General features: G+C 43.6%; 2 protein-coding genes across 3 annotated transcripts in view; both read right to left on the bottom strand.

Moving 5' to 3' along the window:
- Positions 1–923, bottom strand: part of LOC308330301 (ceramide transfer protein-like) — a 35,001-nt gene extending 34,078 nt beyond the window's left edge. For both annotated transcript variants that reach the window (XM_080785136.1, XM_080785137.1), the window contains exon 1: positions 319–923. In XM_080785136.1, coding sequence (XP_080641262.1) covers positions 319–411 — 93 coding nt within the window. In that variant the 5' untranslated portion in view covers positions 412–923. The remainder of the gene's footprint in view (positions 1–318) is intronic.
- A 7,965-nt stretch (positions 924–8,888) lies between these two features.
- Positions 8,889–20,870, bottom strand: nadk2 (NAD kinase 2, mitochondrial). Its single transcript, XM_080786488.1, has 6 exons — positions 19,752–20,870; positions 15,836–16,033; positions 14,525–14,764; positions 13,408–13,499; positions 11,850–12,018; positions 8,889–11,209 (listed from the first exon to the last, which is right to left on the bottom strand). Exons 1-6 carry the CDS (start codon positions 20,028–20,030, stop codon positions 10,841–10,843), a joined length of 1,347 nt encoding a protein of 448 aa, XP_080642614.1. The 5' UTR covers positions 20,031–20,870; the 3' UTR covers positions 8,889–10,840.
- Positions 20,871–22,880: the final 2,010 nt, after the last annotated feature.

The raw sequence follows: 22,880 nt of genomic DNA, 5'->3' as shown, positions 1-22,880 counted from the left end.
TCTATATAAACAGATACAGGGTGTATATTGAACCTTACAGGGGGTCCACCATGGTCCCTCTATAATAAAGGGTCTATATAAACAGATACAGGGTGTATATTGAACCTTACAGGGGGTCCACATGGTCCATCTATAATAAAGGGTCTATATAAACAGATACAGGGTGTATATTGAACCTTACAGGGGGTCCACCATGGTCCCTCTATAATAAAGGGTCTATATAAACAGATACATGGTGTATATTGAACCTTAAGGGGGTCCACCATGGTCCCTCTATAATAAAGGGTCTATTTAAACAGATAAAGGTGTAATTTGTACCTTGCTGAGGACCCCTCCCATCTCCACAGGTGGTCCACCGTGGTCCGGCTCCACGTCTTCCTCGGAACCCGAAGACGAACTCTTCTCGGACATGACGACCACTTTAACGATCCGATGAATTAACTAAATCAATGTCTTATCAATCAATGAATGAATTAATGACTCCACCTAATATAGTCTTATAAGTCCAGGAGGAGTTCAGTTCATTCAACAACTACAACTTGAGACTAAACACTGTTTGCATGGATTTAAATCTAGAACTGCGTTTAGATCAAAGAGACAGCTAAAGGGTTTAATTCTCTGTTGTTGTTGTTGCTGCTGTTAAAGTGTGTGATGCTAACGATGCTAACAGCACTTAGCACACTGTCTGTGTGTGTGTGTGTGTGTGTGTGTGTGTGTGTGTACAGTGCTAGGATGCTAAGCTAACAGCCAAAGTGTAAACTGTGAGTGTTTGTCTCTAACTAAAGGCTGTTTTAAAGATCTGTTTCTACACACACTAGATGTTACAGACCACCCAGACGAGCTGTATAGAGTGCTGTAGGTCTTGTAGATCTGCTGTTATTCTCTCTGAGCGAAACAACGTCTTGTTGTTGTTGTTGTTTTAATGTTTTAGTTGAGCAGGCTGAGGGTGGCCAGGTTGGCTGAGAGAAATAAGCAGAACGAGCCGCTAAAGCACTAGTGGTTCTCAAACTTAATTGTCCATGTCAAGGACCCCCCAAAATGACACTCGATCATTATTAGCCCCGCGGACCCCCATTAGAAGAGATATGCCAGGGACCCCCATTAGAAAATATATGCCAGGGACCCCCATTTGAAAATATATGCCAGGGACCCCCATTAGAAAAGATATGCCAGGGACCCCCATTTGAAAATATATGCCAGGGACCCCCATTAGAAAATATATGCCAGGGACCCCCATTAGAAAATATATGCCAGGGACCCCCATTTGAAAAGATATGCCAGGGACCCCCATTTGAAAATATATGCCAGGGACCCCCATTAGAAAAGATATGCCAGGGACCCCCATTTGAAAATATATGCCAGGGACCCCCATTAGAAAATATATGCCAGGGACCCCCATTAGAAAATATATGCCAGGGACCCCCATTTGAAAAGATATGCCAGGGACCCCCATTTGAAAATATATGCCAGGGACCCCCATTAGAAAATATATGCCAGGGACCCCCATTAGAAAATATATGCCAGGGACCCCCATTAGCAAATATATGCCAGGGACCCCCATTTGAAAAGATATGCCAGGGACCCCCATTTGAAAATATATGCCAGGGACCCCCATTAGAAAATATATGCCAGGGACCCCCATTAGCAAATATATGCCAGGGACCCCCATTTGAAAAGATATGCCAGGGACCCCCATTTGAAAATATATGCCAGGGACCCCCATTAGAAAAGATATGCCAGGGACCCCCATTTGAAAAGATATGCCAGGGACCCCCATTTGAAAATATATGCCAGGGACCCCCATAAGAGAAGATTTTTATACAAAAAATGGTAAAAAAAAAATAATAAAAAAAAATCAATAAAATATAACACAATAAAACCTGAGGTTGTAGATCTGCTATTTTCAACAAAAGGAAATCTTGGGGGGGTAAAGACAAAAATAATGTGGAATATTCTGGCTGGGGGGGGTCCCTTAGGGTTAGGGGTTGTGGTCCTTTTGGACAAAAACAAATACATCATTTGAAATGATGTATGGGGGGTCCTCGGGGGTCTCGACGTGGAGATTCGAAACAATTCGAAACTGGCCTCTGTAAAAGCTGAATTTTTATCTGGATTGTACTATGTTTTTGTATGGACGTGGTGTTGGGTGCCTGCACATATGCACACATGGCATCAACGCATGGTGTTGTGTGCAGGCGCCCTACACTCTGTCTTTCGTTTTCTTTTATCCCCCTGTTCCCCTCACTGTATATATATTTTTTTTCCCTTTTCGCTTCCTATATGATGAATTCCTGTTCTGTTCTTTAACTACATAGAAGTGTCTATTTGTTTGTCTCTAAATGTTTTGATGAATTGAACAATGTGGACCCTGTTGTAAACAAGTGTAAGGCTTAATTGGGTCGTCCACTCACAGTTAACAGTCTTTGTATTGAGTTTGTGCTTGAAATGTACTGTAATTCTGCAAACTGTTAATAAAGATTTCAATCAATCAATCAATGTGTGAGAATCAATCAACACTGGTTTAAAACCAAAATTTACAACATGCAACTTTGGAGGAAAAGGAGGTGAATGACGCTTATAATAATCAGACGTGGCAACACTGATTTAGTTCAGCAGTCTGAAGACACACACCCCCACAGCACTATGGACACTTCCTGTCGGGGATTTCACAATAAAATAAAAAACGATGAGTTGATGAGTTGTGGCTTTGATACAATTGGATGTAACAACTATTGTTGATAAAGATTTTGGAGCGGTTCCCACATTATTTTGGGGGTCCCCATATCACTGTACAGAGACAACAGTTACATTTTAATACCTTTAAAAGAAGACAAGATAATGTATTTGATTAATTGAAAATGGAGGACCCTGATCTAAACACATTCTTTCTTCCTTAGTTGCAAAGTCACATTTCATTCTGTCTGTTGTATTTAAAATGTTGTGCCAAAGATTATATTAAGTGTTTATTCAATTGTTGTGATCATGTCTTTCACCCATTCTTGAGATAAGGGACAAAACTTTTTTCAAACTGGATTTTTTTTTTTTTTAAGATACATTCAAATCAAATAGATGTATTTGTAGACACAGGTCTCAACTACCAATCTTGAGAAGGAACAGGTTTTTCGCATAACATTTCTTTCTAAAATGGGACATTTATGCACTTAATACCTGATTCATGTCAACTCCGTCAGACACACTAAAATCCCTTTTAATTGAATTTTATCATTTCAACAATAATATAAAGTCCTCAGTTATCTTATAATGGCTTTCAGTAATCAAGTTAAGTAATACAAATCTTTTAATATTATTTTGTTCCAATATCACACTATTATGAAATATCCAATTTCTCAAAACCGTCATTTCAACCTTTATTTTCAATATTATAACATGAAAACCATGTAAAAAAAAAAAAAAATCATCATTACGTATCATTTCAGTTGGTGTTTCAATACATAAGCACAAAAGATTTGACAGCGAATTTTCTATTTCTTTGGAAATTAACAAAAACATCACGGGACGAACGTCTGACGGAGTTGACGAACATCTGACGGAGTTGACAAGTTTAACTGATTTAGGTTCTAGACCACCTAGGATCTTGATTCTGGTGACTAATCCCACATTTTCAAGGATGAGGAATACAGTGGTACTATTTAGATTTGCCCTGTGAACATGGCAGCCATTTTTCAAAATGGCCGCCAACTTTCTGTTATTTCCCAATAACTCAAGTTCTACACCACCTAGGATCTTGATTCTGGTGACTAATCATACATTTTCAAGGATGTGGGATACATTGGTACTATTTAGATTTGTCCTGTGACCATGGTAGACATTTTTCAAAATGGCCGCCAACTTTCTGTTATTTCCCAATAACTCAAGTTCTACACCACCTAGGATCTTGATTCTGGTGACTAATCATACATTTTCAAGGGTGAGGAATACAGTTGTACTATTTAGATTTATCCTGTGACCATGGATGGTAGACATTTAAAAAAATGGTGGACCTGCTATTATTTTACCAATTTACTCAGGGAATATTATCAGAATAATATAAAATCTGTGAATACATTTCTTACCAAGAATTTTCTTCACCAATGTTTGTAAAGGTGTCTACTAACATATCCCACATTGGTTTCTATTTGACCACCCTAGGGGCATGTTTGACAGCTGCTGAAAGTTGGGTACCATCAACAAACAATATAAGGCTAAATGTTTTAAATTTCATTATGCTTTAAGTAGCATGTCAAACTAGGGGCTTTTCATGATTCTGGATCCATTCCAAGCATTAGTTTTGCACAAAAAACACTACGTTGGCTAAAAACGGCCATAGCCATCATCACAGATGTGATGAGGTCAGCACATGTCGGCACATTTGGGCAAGTGGCTATGGCCAAACTAGGGGGTCTATGGCCAAACTAGGGGTCAAACTCCTTGGGCTAAATTCGGTGAGGTGAACAGTGAGCAGTGAACAGTGAGCGAAAGACTGAAGACAGAAGATTTGGCTTCAGGACCATCAGGCAGGATGTGCAGACACTGAAGGCATCAGTGTCTTTCTCTGTGTCCCCAGCATGTCAACCAAAGCAATGTTACCAAATCAAAGGAGCCTTCACCTCATGTCACCTGGGGCTGGGTGAGCAATCGTATCCTGTATCTAAACTCACAACTAAATACAGACACTTGGCCAGACTGCCGTTTGAAAGGGTCAAACCCCTCATCCTGATTGGGGAAGACCACCCCACCTAATCACACCAACCGAACAAGTGAGGTTGGGGCCTCCAGGTGGGCCAGCAGCCATCTGCACAAGACTGGGCTGGACCCTGCAGGAAAGCAATCTCCAGCCAAGACAATGTAAGTTGACTATAACAGAGCCCCAGAACACAGAGCTCAGGAGAAGGATGGAGAAACACTGGCAGGAGGCCACCAAGATACAATGCCCCAGAGACCCAGAGTGTGCCACCACTGGCAATAAGGAGATCAACTGCTGCAGCAAAGATGTCATGAAAGGCAAGTCTCCACCAAAAAAAACCCTGAACCTAATCGGGGTGTCAAGAGACCAAAGTTTCTCCCCCACAGTTCCCTGCAGTGGCCAGTGAAGTCAAACTGTGCATCTGTACCTGAAAGGGGCAAGTCAAAGGCCAGAAAGCCCACCTCCTTTTAATGTCCTGTCAGTAGAAACTCAACCTGCACCTGAAATAAGCCCTTACCTCTCCCAGAGAAAGATCATCCTTGAAAATGTAATGATTAGTCGCCAGAATCAAGATCCTTGGTGGTCTAAAACTTGAGTTATTGGTAAAATAACAGCAGGTTGGTGGTCATTTTGAAAAACAATGGCTGCCATGGTCACAGGACAAATCTAAATAGTACCACTGTATTTCTCATCTTTTAAAATGTATGATTAGTCGCCAAAATCAAGATCCTAGGTGGTCTAAAACTTGAGTTATTGTAAAATAACAGCAGGTGGCGGCCATTTTGAAAACAAAATGGCTGCTATGGTCACAGGACAAATCTAAATATTACCAATGTACCCCACATCCTTGAAAATGTATGATTAGTCACCAGAATCAAGATCCTAGGTGGTGTAGAACTTGAGTTATTGTAAAATAACAGCAGGTGGCGGCCATTTTGAAAAATGGCTGCCATGGTCACAGGGAAAGTCTAAATTGTACCACTGTATCCCTCATCCTTGAAAATGAGGTCTTAGTCACCAGAATCAAGATCCTAGGTGGTGTAGAACTTGAGTTATTGTAAAATAACATCAGGTGGCGGCTCTTTTGTAATATGGCTGCCATGGTCACCACGAGACAAATCTGTGATGGCCCCATAGCCAAAAATGTTCCTTAAGGCATGCTCTAACTGTGTGCCAAATTAGAATACTGCCCATTATTCAAAAACAATAATTTTATTGTTTTAGGAACACTTTTGTCAACTCCGTCAGATACACGTCAACTCCGTCAGACACAAAATCTGACGGAGTTGACGTCTGACGGAGTTGACAAAATGGCATTTGTTTTCATCTTAACCCTCTTTAGTACAATGTAGCCATTTTGTTTTTGCTTAATTTTGTTAGCTAAACCTAACCCCTAAACTAAAATAATAAACATTATTTTTGAATTCTTAACAAAGATCATAATAATGTCCTGACGGAGTTGACATGTAAAAGCTGTGACCACATTGTTATCAACATTGTTTGTTTAAAATATCAAACAATTGAATGCTTGTCAGACCAGGTACTCCACTGTTGCAACAAATATAAATGGGACTTGGAAAAGGAGTCTTCAGGCTAAATCTGTCGACAATATTTTCTGATTAATTTAAGACTTTTAAAAAAACCTGACGGAGTTGACGGAGACGTGGGACGAACATTTGATATGAGATATTTAATAGAAAATATGAATTAAAATTAACTGTGTATATTATTTGCTATGTTGTTGACAATCTACTTTAATTTAGTATGTATATTTATGTGATTGTGACAGTATTAGACACTTTTTTGGCAGTTTGAAATTGTGGCCACTTGCTGGGGACAGGCTAAATACAGGCCTTTTTGGGTACAGGGCCTGCTTTTAACTAATTCAGATGGAATATGAAAACAATTATAATGAAATTAAGGGCATAATAATACACAACTGTATTACACTTAACTTTGCAAGTGCTTTTATTTTTATGAATTAATTTATTTTTTACATAAAATAAGGGTGTGGGACATGTTTTTTCCACTTTTGTCCCTCATCTCAAGAATGAGTGCTTTATATTCATTAAGAACACTAAAGTTATTTTGGGGGTCCCCATATCACTGTACAGAGACAACAGTTACATTTTAATACCTTTAAAAGAAGACAAGATCATGTATTTGATTAATTGAAAATGGAGGACCCTGATCTAAACACATTCTTTCTTCCTTAGTTGCAAAGTCACATTTCATTCTGTCTGTTGTATTTAAAATGTTGTGCCAAAGATTATATTAAGTGTTTATTCAATTGTTGTGTGATCATGTCTTTATATTCATTAAGAACACTAAAGTAATGCTCGAGATTTACTCTGAAGGCCAAAAGGCAAGCTGACTTCCTCATGTGTGTGTCACGTGACTCAGCCTATAGCGGTCATGCCAACATTAGTGACCTATAGAGTATTGTTACCATGTCACACACAACGAACCACCAACCCGCACAACAGCGACCCCTGGCGGCACAGTATTCTACAGGTAACCAAGGTGGGTGCAGCTTAAATAATAATAATAAACTAAAGCTGCTTTAGTTCATTTGTTTATTATTATTATTATTAGCCACTCCAAGGAGCAATGTGTCTGTCTGTCTGTCTGTCTGTCTGTTTATATTCTTCGTATTGTTTAAGTTTGTTAATTATTTGTTTAGGTATTTAAAAAAGAAACTGTCTTAAGTCCTTAAATTGTCACCTCACTGCCATCTGGTGGCCAACATCAGCATGACAACGATGATCCGTCTGGACTTATTATAGCATTATTCTTTCAGAAACAGAGTTTCATTCCATGATGTGTCACTAGTTTCATAAACATGTGTCACTAGTTTCATAAACAGCTGCTGTGAGAAATGTTTCACTGGACGATACATCTGGAAGGAGAACATAGGAAGGACCACGCTGCTGTGGTGGTCGGACACGAGATCTACTGCTTTGGAGGAGACGTAAACCAGAGGAGACGAGATCACATTGAAGTACACGTCTTCAACACAGCGTCTTTATGCTGGAGGAAGTTGACCCCAGGGACCCCTGGAACAGGAGAACCTCACCTTGAGCTTCCCTCCAGGCGCCGGGGACACACAGCTGTGCTGATAGAATATACCGTCTACCTCTGGGGAGGGTGGACTAACCATTGTTACTGCAACGTGCTTTATGCCTTTGATGTCGACGCCCACACATGGTTCAAACCACAGGTTTCTGGGACCGCTCCAGAGGGGAGAAGATACCACTCAGCCTGTGTGTTGGGGAAGGTCATGTTTATCCATGGAGGATTGACCCAGACTGGACTCACTAATGACATCTACAAGTTGGACTCCACCACAATGGTCTGGTCTTTAATCAACACCAGAGGAACTCCACCTTCTGTTTCATGGTGTCACTCTGCTACCATCATCGGGTCAAAGATGTTTGTATTTGGGGGCTTGAGGTTGGGTCAGTGCCACGACACCATCAGAGTGTTTGACACAGAGACCAACCTCTGGGTGAACAAACCTTCTACACAGCTTCTACCAGAAGGACGCTCTTCTCATTCAGCCTTTACCTACAATGGAGAGCTGTACATATTTGGTGGCTGTAAATATAACAATGACTTCAATGACCATTACTTCAATGATCTGTGGGGATTCAACCCACAGACCTTCTCCTGGAAGAAGGTTGAGCCCAAGGGGAAACGCCCACATGGGATGAAGAATAGGTGCTGTTGCATGCTGGGAGAACGTGTCATCCTCTTTGGAGCAGACAACAGACCAGGTGACCTGTATGTCTTATAGACTTCAGTCCTAGCCTCAAGACATTATGTAAGCTAGCAGTTATTCAGTACGGTCTGGAGCAGTCTGGACTCACACACAACATCAGGTGGGAACTGGCAGCCATGACTAGCAACAGCAGCAACTGAGAAAATAAACATACCGGTAGTCCTAAAACTGAACAAAAACAGTGAGCAAACTCGAATAAATAAAATAACCTAATAATTTGAACAGGGTCCCAGAAGGGGGTCCGTGGAAAAATATATAATCAATTATTTGGGGGTGGGGAGCTCCAACCATGGGATACATTCTATTCACACCGAAAAGGAAAAACCAAAATCACAAAAAATATCAAATATAATACTTGGATTATTATTATTATTATTATTTGGCAGAAACAGAAAATAGGCACAACAAAAAATCACAACTATATTTACACGATCCGTTCCCAATTCAGGGACACATTTAATTTAAAAATAAGAAGAAAAACAATTATCGTTTCTTCAGTTTTCAAAATACACTTCTAAAGCAACGGCAGGCATGTAGCATAAAAGAATAATGTTGATAAAATATGTCAAATGTCACAACTCAAATTTCACAATTACTAAAGACTGTTTAGCCCCTCCTCCTTTTTGTTGGGGGGGGGGGGGGGGGACGACAAAAATGTAAATAAAAAACATTTGGTTATAAAGTTAAAGTTCTGTATTGTGATGGAAACCCTTGCTTTAGGGTCGATTTGAGCCAATTAGAGCACACTCGTTTCATTTCAGCCAATCAGAGCGTACTCATTGGTCCTCGAGTTATAAAAGTCTTCTCAATTATTTGTGTGTCATCATAATAGCTCTGTTCTGATTGGATAAAACTGCCATCCCGACGTGAAGATGCATTTCATGTCTACTAAAGCGCCTCTTCTGATTGGATGAAACTGCTATCCCGACGCCGTAGAGTGTAGACCGACAGACTATCATTCTGATTGATCAGAATACAGACATTTAACATTTATTTTAATCACTTGCAGTTATTTGAATCAATCAATCAATCAGATCTACAAGCTCACAACGTAGAGAGAGGGGGTCGTGTGCTTAACCGGGAGGGGCATTAGCCAAAAATAGCAGATCTACAACATCTAAAAAGCTCACAATGCAGCGCAAGGCAACTCATTATGTGCTTGTAGATCAGTTGTTTATTTTTGGCAACCAATAATAATAATAATAATATATATATATATTATATTATATATATATTTAGCTATCTGGTTTAGGCACAACCATTTTGAAAAGCATTTTAAAATAGTTCCCGACAGTCAGATCTACAAATGCTCACGACTTGCTCCGCGTAGATTATTGTTACGTTACGATCATAATCATCATTTTAAAATGCCCCCCTCCCCCCCGTGAACCAAGGAGTGTCTAAAGAGGACGAGACGCGAAGAGCGCATACGGGTGACGCCATGTCGCTCCATGGCAGCAGTGTTGCCAACTGGTGACAGAAATAAGCCAACCCACCTCCAAAAAAACCAAGCCAAAACAAACCCAATATTGTGACCATATAATCCTAATAAAAAAAAGATTTGATGCATTCATCATTATAAATACTATGTGTGTCTATGATAATCAATGTTTTAGTAACTGATTATATACTAATAATTAGCCTATAAAAGAAAAGAAAAGGATCTCTGGAAAGAAAGGAAGCCAAAAGTCGCGGGAAATAAGCAGACTTGGCAACCCTGCTCCATGGAAGGAAAGAAGCATGCGCAGTTGAGACCAAGGAAGCTGAACGAGGAAGTGTCGGCTGCATAAAGCCCACTGCGCTTGTTTCTGCCCTTCCACAGAGCAAACATGGCGTCTCGTCCTCCTTACACAGTCCTTGCCGTAAACGAGGAAGTGAACGGCAGCGAGCGGAAAAAACAGGTCTGAATCTCAGCGATCTCATTTGACGTCATTAAAAAAGCACCCAAAAAGGCTGTGTACTGCACAGACACGTCCAATTAGAAAAGACCTGTATACTCGTCCTTAGCATAATTAGTGTTAAATAAAGAAAATAAATCAATCAATCAAAATATAGTAAAAAAAAAAAAGGCAAAACAAAAAGTACAGAAACAGCTTCAGGCGGGCTCTCCTCTCCGGGCTGTACTCGGGTCCAACAGAGGGGCGGTGGTGGTTCCTCCTCTCCGGGCTGTACTCGGGTCCAACAGAGGGGCGGTGGTGGTTCCTCTCCGGGCTGTACTCGGGTCCAACAGAGGGGCGGTGGTGGTTTCTCCTCTCCGGGCTGTACTCGGGTCCAACAGAGGGGCGGTGGTGGTTTAGGGAGAACAACCTGGCAGTGCATGGCGTGCATCGACACCAGCAGCAGGCTAGGTGGCGCTAGAGGCCGGCTCCTCCTCCTCAGGGGTCGAGCAGCACGGTCCTGAGCGCGTCCTCCTCGCTCATGGTGATGGTGGCGACAGCGCCGTCGTTGAACTCGAAGGAGGTCCCGCTGTCCACCACCATGCAGGCGTCCCAGCAGCGGGAGCGCACGCACACCTGCCGCGCGGCGAAGCCCCGCTGGTGCGCGTTGGAGAAGACGCGGTTGACGATGGGCTCGCGCACGCTGAAGAACAGCCGGCGGTCCTCGGGCGAGAACACCAGCGCGGCGTTGTAGCGCTCCGTCACGCGCTCCACCAGCTCCGCGTCCAGGGGGGCGTCGTCCAGGGGAGGGCCCCTCTGAGCGCCGCGCCGCAGCGACCTCCCCAGCCTCAGGACGTCTTCCACCGTCTGGGGGGAGGGGTCAAAACCACAACTTACGGTTTAGTCAATTCACTGCCGTCCTACGTTCATACAATTTACAATTTACAATTTAGGCATTTATCAGACGCTCTTAATCCAGAGCGACTTACATTAAGCAAGAACAAAAGCATGGGAATACATCACATAAAAGCATTTATCATGAAACATGCGTAGGCTAAGAAAGTAACAGTGGAATATCTATATAATGAAACTATACATATAAACTATACATCTATACTACTATGCTATACATATGTACTATGACGTGCTATGAGACTACATACAATGCAATTCTAGTGCTGTCTACATAACATGCTATAAGTCTGTTTCAAATGCTATCTAATATCATACACGTAGCTTATAGGCTAACGGTACCTTAGGGCCCCCAGCTTGTTAAATAAAGGTTTAAAATAATCTAACCTGGCGCCCCAGCTTGTTAAATAAAGGTTTAAAATAATCTAACCTGGCACCTCCAGCTTGTTAAATAAAGGTTTAAAATAAACTAACCTGGCGCCCCAGCTTGTTAAATAAAGGTTTAAAATAAACTAACCTGGCGCCCCAGCATGTTAAATAAAGGTTCAAATCTAACCTGGCGCCCCAGCTTGTTAAATAAAGGTTCAAATCTAACCTGGCGCCCCAGCTTGTTGATGTTGTAGGACCAGGCCCGGCTGCCTGTCCCGCTAGCCACGCTCAGCCCGGAGCTCTTCTGCTTCTCCCAGGGTCCGTCGTCCACAGACATCTCGTAGTACGAAGCCTTGGACGACAGAGACTCGCCGATGAAGATCTCGTTCAGGCTCCTGAAGCATCATGGGTAAAGAAGGACGTTGTGTTAATCAAACACATGCTGAAACAACGGTCGGACGTGGTCGGACGTGCTGCTCCCGTGCTTGCGGGACCAATAGCATGTCTGAACTAAAGGTCAGGGTGTCGGTTTAATGACCGTCAGACCAATAGCATGTCTGAACTAAAGGTCAGGGTGTCTGTTTAATGACCGTCAGACCAATAGCATGTCTGAACTAAAGGTCAGGGTGTCGGTTTAATGACCGTCAGACCAATAGCATGTCTGAACTAAAGGTCAGGGTGTCTGTTTAATGACCGTCAGACCAATAGCATGTCTGAACTAAAGGTCAGGGTGTCGGTTTAATGACAGTCAGACCAATAGCATGTCTGAACTAAAGGTTAGGGTGACGGTCTAATGACCGTCTGACCAATAGCATGTCTGAAGTAAAGGTTAGGGTGACGGTTTAATGACCGTCAGACCAATAGCATGTCTGAACTAAAGGTTAGGGTGTCTTACTTTTTTCTTCGGTTACTTGATTTGTATTGTATGTGTACAGTGAATACGTTACGACCCTGTTGTATTGTACGTGTACAGTGTATACGTTACGACCCTGCTGTATTGTACGTGTAGTAGGAGAGTGGCGACACGCTTTGATCTCGCCGCAAAGCGGGCGCCTATGGGCTATAGTTCCAAACATTGCTCCTATTGGCTGGAACTATCCCATTTAAAGGGTTAGAATGAGCACTTCCGCATTCCATTGTTAGAATGGGAGTCAACGCTAGTGTCGCCACTCTCTGACTATATTACTCTGGGTTAGAGAGACTGGCAGTCAGGCAACACCTGTGGCTCCCGTGGCAGGTTAAAACTAACCCGTGGCTTGCTGTGAGGTTGGGTTTAGTTAGGGTTTGGGGTAAAGGGTGTCGGACTCATGACTGTAGGACTGTTAGAACGTGTCGGACCAAATAAACACATTCCTAATGAAAGGATCTGGTGCCTGACAGGCAGCAGGTGAGGCTCGGTGCTGGAGGACCGGTTCTGTAATAGTTCTAACCTGACAGGCAGAAGGTTCTGTAATAGTTCTAACCTGACAGGCAGAAGGTTCTGTAACAGTTCTAACCTGACAGGCAGAAGGTTCTATAACAGTTCTAACCTGACAGAAGGAAGGTTCTATAACAGTTCTAACCTGACAGGCAGAAGGTTCTGTAATAGTTCTAACCTGACAGGCAGAAGGTTCTGTGACAGTTCTAACCTGACAGGCAGCAGGTGAGGCTCGGTGCTGGAGGACCGGTTCTGTAATAGTTCTAACCTGACAGGCAGAAGGTTCTGTAATAGTTCTAACCTGACAGGCAGAAGGTTCTGTAATAGTTCTAACCTGACAGGCAGAAGGTTCTGTAACAGTTCTAACCTGACAGGCAGAAGGTGAGGCTCGGTGCTGGAGGACAGGTTGTGCGGCGTGCCGTCTGCGTACTGTCGGTTCATCTTGGTGACGCGGTGAGCCTGCGAAGGGAACGGGGGAAACCAATCAGTCATCACCATCGGTACCGGGCCTTTAGTTAACCCGTTTAGAACCCGAGGACCGTTTCTACAAAACGTCTTCCAACAGTTTTCTGAAAAAGCTCACGTTTCTGTGTCAGTGGTTCTCTAATAATTTCATGTCAAGGACCCCCAGGAATTATATGAAATTGGCCGCGAGCTTGTAGGTCTGCTATTTTTTCAAACTGTTTTAATTTAAGATTAAAAAAAAATCTGATCTCAGGTCAAAATGCATTAAGAACCACCATTCTTCTGTGTGTTAGAATCTGATCTCAGGTCAGAATGGGTTAAATGTCTAGGGTACCTGCGAGTGCTGCTCCAGACTGTTATTATTAGTAGTATTATTAACCGGTACCTGTGAGTGCTGCTCCAGGGTCAGTTATTATTAGTAGTATTATTAACCGGTACCTGTGAGTGCTGCTCCAGGGTCAGTTATTAGTAGTATTATTATTAAACGGTAACCTGTGAGTGCTGCTCCAGGGTCAGTTATTAATAGTAGTATTATTAAACGGTACCTGTGAGTGCTGCTCCAGGGTCAGTTATTAATAGTAGTATTATTAAACGGTACCTGTGAATGCTGCTCCAGGGTCAGTTATTAGTAGTATTATTAAACGGTACCTGTGAGTGCTGCTCCAGGGTGAGTTATTAGTAGTATTATTATTAACCGGTACCTGTGAGTGCTGCTCCAGGGTCAGTTATTAATAGTATTATTATTAAACGGTACCTGTGAGTGCTGCTCCAGGGTCAGTTATTAGTAGTATTATTATTAACCGGTACCTGTGAATACTGCTCCAGGGTCAGTTATTAATAGTAGTATTATTAAACGGTACCTGTGAGTGCTGCTCCAGGGTCAGTTATTAGTAGTAGTATTATTAAACGGTACCTGTGAGTGCTGCTCCAGGGTCAGTTATTAATAGTAGTATTATTAAACGGTACCTGTGAGTGCTGCTCCAGGGTCAGTTATTAGTAGTAGTATTATTAACCGGTACCTGTGAGTGCTGCTCCAGGCTCAGCTGCATCTCGTGCAGGTCGACGGGGGTGGGGTTGATGCCGGTGCCCTCCAGGTACAGCCTGGAGCGATGGCGCCACAGCCAGCGGAACTGTCCACGCCGCAGCTTGGCCAGCGCCTCGGGGAAGGCGTGCGTGTAGCGGACCGGCAGGCACAGGTGGCCCTCCGACTTCTCCGGGTCCGTGTTCACACCGATCACCGGCGTGTCCTTGTCGAACACCTGGATGGATCGATTGATTGATTGATTTATTGATTATGTTATTAACAGTTTGCAGAATGTTCAATGAAAGTACAGGTCAATACAAAATCACCTACGAGGATAAAACCTGAGCGGGGGTGAGGTGGGTCCTTACCTTGCCAGCCACCAGCAGCATTAGGTCAGTGAGCGGGGGTGAGGTGGGTTCTTACCTTGCCAGCCACCAGCAGCATTAGGTCAGTGAGCGGGGGTGAGGTGGGTCCTTACCTTGCCAGCCACCAGCAGCATTAGGTCAGTGAGCGGGGGTGAGGTGGGTTCTTACCTTGCCAGCCACCAGCAGCATTAGGTCAGTGAGCGGGGTGAGGTGGGTCAGTGAGCGGGGGTGAGGTGGGTTCTTACCTTGCCAGCCACCAGCAGCATTAGGTCAGTGAGCGGGGGTGAGGTGGGTCCTTACCTTCCCAGCCACCAACAGCATTATGTCAGTGAGCGGGGGTTTGGTGGGTTCTTACCTTTCCAACCACCAGCAGCATTAGGTCAGTGAGCGGGGGTGAGGTGGGTCCTTACCTTGCCAGCCCCCAGCAGCATTAGGTCAGTGAGCGGGGGTGAGGTGGGTTCTTACCTTGCCAGCCACCAGCAGCATTAGGTCAGTGAGCGGGGGTGAGGTGGGTTCTTACCTTGCCAGCCACCAGCAGCATTAGGTCAGTGAGCGGGGGTGAGGTGGGTCCTTACCTTGCCAGCCACCAGCAGCATTAGGTCAGTGAGCGGGGGTGAGGTGGGTTAGTGAGCGGGGGTGAGGTGGGTTAGTGAGCGGGGGTGAGGTGGGTTCTTACCTTGCCAGCCACCAGCAGCATTAGGTCAGTGAGCGGGGTGAGGTGGGTTAGTGAGCGGGGGTGAGGTGGGTTCTTACCTTGCCAGCCACCAGCAGCATTAGGTCAGTGAGCGGGGGTGAGGTGGGTTCTTACCTTGCCAGCCACCAGCAGCATTAGGACAGTGAGCGGGGGTGAGGTGGGTTCTTACCTTGCCAGCCACCAGCAGCATTAGGTCAGTGAGTGGGGGTGAGGTGGGTCAGTGAGCGGGGGTGAGGTGGGTCCTTACCTTGCCAGCCACCAGCAGCATGGTGCCGTCTCCCCCGGCGGACACGATGGCGTCGGCCCAGCGGACCGTCTCCTGGTCGTACTCCTGCCGCCGCACCACGCGGACCTCCACCCCCGCCCCGCGCAGCGCCTCCACCACGTGGGACACGTTGCGCGTGTGGATGTGATGGCGCTCCAGCAGCCCGCTGTACGACGAACCCTTCACCACGAGAGGACATGTTAGCATGTTACGTAGAGGACATGTTAGCATGTTACGTAGAGGACATGTTAGCATGTTACGTAGAGGACATGTTAGCATGTTACGTAGACAAGAGGACATGTTAGCATGTTACGTAGACAAGAGGACATGTTAGCATGTTACGTAGACGACAATAGAACTGCATTTTATAGTAGTCATAGCACGTCATAGTACACATGTATAATATTAATAGTATAGTATAGTTTATGTGTATAGTTTCATTGTATAGATATTCCACTGTTACGTTCTTAGCTTATACGCATGTTTCATGATAACTACTTTTTATGTATGTGATGCATTGACATGCTTTTTGTTCGTGCTTATTGTAAATCGCTCTGGATTAACTATTTAATCCATTAATAAAATGTGCCCATCGTCAGCAAGCGCCTCTAGGCTGTAGAGCGATGCGATCAGTTTTCATAGCACTAATTTGACGGACATTATCAATCTTTCATACGGAAAGATAATGATGATGTCATTAGAAAGCCTACTTTCCTTAGTGGAAGCACTCTGAGCCCCCCTCCCTCCCCCCCACCACAAGTATAAACGGTGGGTTATAAAAGGGGGTTTTGTTTCCACAGGGGAAAAAAATACTTTTAGTTACTCCACTACGCCTTCTACCGATATTGACCAGGAAATTGCCTAAATCTTTCCTCCGGTGAAAAGAAATCCCTTTCTGGCCAAAAAGGTAGCGTTGGTGGGGGGGGGGGGGGCTAAGTGTTGAGGAAAGTAGGCTTTCTAATGACACAACCCGCCTTTTGTTTTGGTGAGTCTGCATTCATGCGAGTGGCGGAAGTCGAGAGTAACATAGCTCTAAATGCAATGCCATTAGAGCTATTGACCAGAGCATTAGAGCTATGGACCAGAGCATTAGAGCTATGGACCAACAGAGCATTAGAGCTATGGACCAGAGCATTAGAGCTATGGACCAGAGCATTAGAGCTATGGACCAGAGCATTAGAGCTATGGACCAACAGAGCATTAGAGCTATGGACCAGAGCATTAGAGCTATGGACCAGAGCCTTAGAGCTATGGACCAGAGCATTAGAGCTATGGACCAGAGCCTTAGAGCTATGGACCAGAGCCTTAGAGCTATGGACCAGAGCTAAGGCGTGGGGGAAATCTCAGCCGCGACCCGCCCGTCTAGACAGTCCAGAAACCAAACCCGTTTAGCTCAGGTTAGCTTTCAAGTAACTCAACTGTACAACCACCTACAGCAGGCCAACCAGAGTGGAGAGTAGCTTTGATCTGCCTGTGGGCTATAGTTCCAAACATTGCTCCTATGGCTGGAACTATCCCATTGAGATAGAATGAGCACATGTACAGAGTACAGCACCACTCACTCACTTTCTTCTATCTCATTATCTGTTCGGCCCCAAAATAAATGTGTTTATTATAGAGGGTATGCGCGTGACATGATCATCAAACCAGGAAGTTATGTGGGAACGCCCACCGAGTGGCAAAAAACTACTTTCTGGCCTCGACAGCCCATATACATCCAAACAGAAAAGTCCTGTCTGATTGCATTAAACAACGTTAAACTCACTTTGCATGTTGCTTGCTTCGCCACTCGATGTGCCGTTCACTTTAAGCATGCTCATACCCTGTGTTGCTATGATGTGGCGGTACGTTTTGAAACGCCTATGGGGGATAATGAATGGGGATTCTCTTCTGGTGCCTTGTCGTTCTGAAAGGAGGCGGGGCTGAGCTCTATAGGGGCCCAGGGCATAGGTTTCACTCAGAACGGGTTGTTCTGGTTGTCATTTTCCTGCCTACCAGTGGGCTAGTAGGCTATAGTAGTAGGCTGCTTTAGTCTCACTGTGGAGACATACATTAACCATTGTAGATATAAAATAATTAAATAAACACTGAATGGTTTGATGTCAAAGATGACAAAATAACATAACCCTGATCCACAACAGTATTGGGTCGGCCCGGTCTTAACTGGTCCATTCCACCACGGGCCGGCCCTGCTTTTCCATAAGGATAATATGTCCACAATCCTGGTCTCTAAACTGCCTCCCCCTGGCCAGCCGGGGCGCCTGATGGAGGGGAAAGGAACTGGTCTCTATACTGCCTCCCCCTGGCCAGCCGTGGCGCCTGATGGAGGGGAAAGGAACTGGTTGGAATAACGTGTTCCTTCCACGCGCTACGTCCAAACAGGGAAACTCCCCCCTGTCAGGTGTAAAGGAGCAACTTGGACACTCAGGCATGAAGGAAGCATGAGTTCAAGTCCGTTGCTCTCCCCTTGTCCCCCATATATGGGGACTAGGTTGGTCTCCCCATGTCCCCCATATATGGGGACTAGGTTGATCTCCCCTTGTCCCCCATATATGGGGACTAGATTGGTCTCCCCTTGTCCCCCATATATGGGGACTAGGTTGCTCTCCCCTTGTCCCCCATATATGGGGACTAGGTTGGTCTCCCCTTGTCCCCCATATATGGGGACTAGGTTGGTCTCCCCTTGTCCTCCATATATGGGGACTAGGTTGGTCTCCCCTTGTCCCCCATATATGGGGACTAGGTTGGTCTCCCCTTGTCCCCCATATATGGGGACTAGGTTGGCGGAGGGTGTGTAGAGCCCAGGATCACATTAGATAATTGACACAGGGGTGAACAATGGGTTACAAAATCGTGGGATAAAGAATATGAAGTAAAAACAAAAGGATATGTCCACATTTCTTCTCGTCAAGTAAGATGTAAACATTGAGAACTGTTTTGCCGTGAGGGGAACACACACAGACATTTTCTAACAAATAATAATAATAATAATAATAATAATAATAATAATAATAATAATAATAATACCAGCTTCGGTAGATCTAAAAACAATCTGCCAATCAGCCACTTGAATGAAGGGGACTTGATTGACATCCAAAAGGGGGCGTGTCAGCTCAAAGCCACAATGCAATACTTGAGTGTTTTGCGTAAAATACAGTAGCAAGTCATACAGAAACTATTCCATTTTCACCCTCCTATTATAAATATGTAACATCAGCACCACTATTTAAAAGCCTCAGGGCAGCCTACTTTTATTTTTTTATTTCTATACTATTTTCAGCAAAGGGATAGCAATTTTTGTGGGGTGGGTAGATCTTGTTGAAGATCTGGTCATTTTGAAAGTAGCTCTCAAGTCAAAAAAGTATCATATCATATCACATGATGGATATATATGATTATTATATAGTTATTATAATAATTATTATGTACCAATATGATTAAGATATGATTAGTACATTTACTAATCATATTAGTACATAATTATTATGATAAAGTAATTTAATAACTATATAATAATCATATATATAACATTCTTCTCATGTGCGACTCTGGATTCTGTGTGATCAAATCTGTCTTCTCCTGTGTGTCTTTCTGTTTTATTTTGTTTGTTTTATTCTGTTTTATATACATGTAATGTAACGTTTTTGCTTTTTGACCAAAATAAAAGTGAACTGAACTGAGACACCGTATGGTCTGGATGGCGTTCATCCTGATAATCAACTGAACTGAACTGAACTGAGACACCGTATGGTCTGGATGGCGTTCATCCTGATAATGAACTGAACTGAACTGAACTGAACTGAGACACTGTATGGCGTTCATCCTGATAATGAACTGAACTGAAGACACCGTATGGTCTGGATGGCGTTCATCCGGATAATGGACGGTCCAGCCTTACCTTCATGGCCAGCAGGGTCTTCAGGTCCTCCTCCGACAGCCCCGCCAGGCGGTAGCGCTGCAGCTCAAACTCATAGCGGGTGGTCTTGGTGACGACCGCCACGCGCTCCGGAGCGAAGCCCTCTCCGGAGGAGGAGGAGGAGGCCATGTTCCGATGATGATGATGATGATGAAGGTGGAGGCGTGGCCTCAGCAGAAGAGGAGGCGGGACCCGCGGGACGGCGACGGCTCGCTTACCGAGACACATCATGGCGTCCAGCGCCCGGCGACCACCACTCATTGTCCGGAATAACAACGATATAAATAATAATAATAATAACGGAATCCCCTCGGGAGGAATATGTTGCTCCGGAGAGGGAAGTCTCCCTGGAGCTCTCTGGTTGGAGCCCTTGCCCTCCCCCCACGCGACCCGACTACGGATAAGCGGTTGAAGATGGAAGGATGGATAATAGTAATATTAATAATCGAGGCGTAGATTGAGTTCGTGGCGATCCGACAACAGTCTCATATCAGAGTCACATAGCGGAATAACAACAACAACAAAGGCTGCTGTTAAAATATCACTCCTCCATTCAACACAAAACAAACGTCAAGCAGTTGGGAGTCTCTACGTTACAAGTATCGCTCGTTATATTTGACCTCCTCGGTGTTAAACGGCCGTTAATAATTAGGAACAAAACATCTGACCGTTACAGGAACAACAAGCGGCCGTTAGGAAGGAACTATAGACGGCCTGCCGTGGCTCGATGATCCGGGGCTGGCTGTTGTTTAAGTGTTGTTTAAATAGTAAGCTTCTATCAGACCTCCATATGAGGCTGTGCTGCTAATTTTAGCTCGTCTCTCTCTCTCTCTCTCTCTCTGTGGGTTAAGCGTCCAGCTGTCTGTTCCACCTCCACCAGCGTGGAGATCCCAGAGTCCATGTGGAGAATGGAGATCAGATCCTCTGGTGGTTGGTCTGGTGTCTGAGGAGAAAGCAGGAGAAAGCAGGAGAAAGCTTTGAAGCACACAGCGGGAGAAGTTTCCACCTTTAACAACACACACACACACTGTTACACGCGCGCACACACACACAGACAGAAAGAGAGAGAGAGGTTTCTGTGACTTTCCAGAAGAGCGACTGTAGTTGTAGTGTAAGGGGGAGGGACACACGCACGGGCGCGCACACACAAACACACACACACACACACTCGAGCATACACATCCGCAAACAAAGCACGCGTCACGCTACGCGACCGTTCCGGTGGCGGTGTTGCCAGACGCTGTGTGAGAAATTAAGCATTCAGGGTTATTATTAATAATGACAATAAAGCCCCAAAAGAAGCAATTTATAAATCACACTTTAGTGTAAAAATCCCCCCCCCCCCCCACCTTGAAAATATAAATATTTTTTGAAACATTTTAGGTCAAAGATCGTGTTTTCAGAATGGGGGTCTGCAGAAAAATTACATTCTGGGTCCTTTGATTTGAAAATATTTGAGAACCATTGTTTTTTTGGGTTTTCTTTTTTAACAATTAGAAACAGTCCTTTAGTTTAGAAACCAGCCCCCCCCCCCCTTTCCCCTCACTGTATATGTTTCTTTTCCCTTTTTACCTCCTTTATGGTGAATTCCCGTTCTGTTCTTTGACTATATAGAAGTGTCTATTTGTACGTCTCTAAATGTTTTGATGTAAACAAGTGTAGGCCTAATGCTTTATTGGGTCGTCCACTCACAGTTAACAGTCTTTGTATTGAGTTTGTGCTTGAAATGTACTGTAATTCTGCAAACTGTTAATAAATATTTAAATCAATCAATCAATCAATCAAAAAGCCTTTAGTTTAGATACAAACCTTTGGTTTAGAAACCATTATTTATTTACAATTAACGTTGGTGAAGAAACAAGCCCAAAGTCGCTTATATAATAAGCGGACATGGCAACGCTGTCCGGTCCAGACGTCAACCTCCCGGAAGGAAGCAGCACACATTATGCATACTTTTAATAATAATTCATATTGAAATATATGTACAAATAATAATAATAACACTTTTTTTGTATAGCACCTTTCATGACATGAAATGCAGCTCAAAGTGCTTTACAGAGCAATGGAGGCAACGACATTAAAAAACAAGCAGTAATGCAATGCAATACAGTGATCACTGTATTGCATTGCATTACTGCTTGTTTTTTAATCGAGGACATGAATGACAAAAAATGAAAGATAATTTTATTTATTTCAATAAGATACTGATTGCATTCTTTACTTTTTACCACATTGTGGCAAACACAAATGCAGCTCACTGAAACAAAGACAGTTTTATGATATATAATATGATAATATAGTTATAGTATGTATAGTTGACATAGATACTCCACTGTTAGTTTATACATGATTCATGTAGCGGACCCAGCTGGCAATAAGGAGTTGGAGATCGACTGATGAATTTTACCATTTTATTTGTAAACTGTCACCGTGAAAACTGAAAACATGCAGAAAAACATATAATACATAAATCAAAGATCAATAAACATCACATCAATAGCGTCACATATGAGTACATCATATATGGTATATAAGCAGTTTCATAATATAAAAGTAAATCATATTTATGCATTGGCATAACATGTCTACATTTCTGATAAGTATTACAAAATATGCATCCTGAACCATGCATAAACCATCATAATCCACATTAGACAGATCAGGAAACAATGAAACTCCAAACATTCAGTGAACAATAACAAGAAAACATCAAAAACAATAATACATTTTTCCCCTTCCAGCTAGGCGCTAAATCATAGAGTTCTAAACAGCATGTCTCTCTCAAGGTCCATTCTTGTGTTCTCAAAGTTACATGGGGATCGCACCAAACATGTCTTGTTTGTCATGCGATTCCCCATGCCGTCCGTCCATGCCAAACAATTCCTCTCCATGCACATGCAAAGCTGGGTTTAAATAGCCCTCTGATGACAGCCGGAAGGAGCTGGCTGGCGCTTCCGGCCATACCCTTCAAAATAAAAGTTTGACCATCCCGGGGTCCGTTACAATTCATGATAACTACTTTTTATATACCGTTATTCATGTATGACATGCTTTGTTTTTGCTTAAATCGAAGTCACTCTGGATCAAGAGCGTCTGCTAAAAATGCCTAAA

The sequence above is a fragment of the Protomyctophum bolini genome (genome assembly GCF_963924005.1).
Source record: "Protomyctophum bolini genome assembly, chromosome: 16".
NCBI classification, from domain to species: Eukaryota; Metazoa; Chordata; class Actinopteri; order Myctophiformes; family Myctophidae; genus Protomyctophum; species Protomyctophum bolini.
The sequence above is the reverse complement of the archived record's forward strand: the minus strand, read 5'-3'. Positions and strand labels throughout refer to the sequence as shown.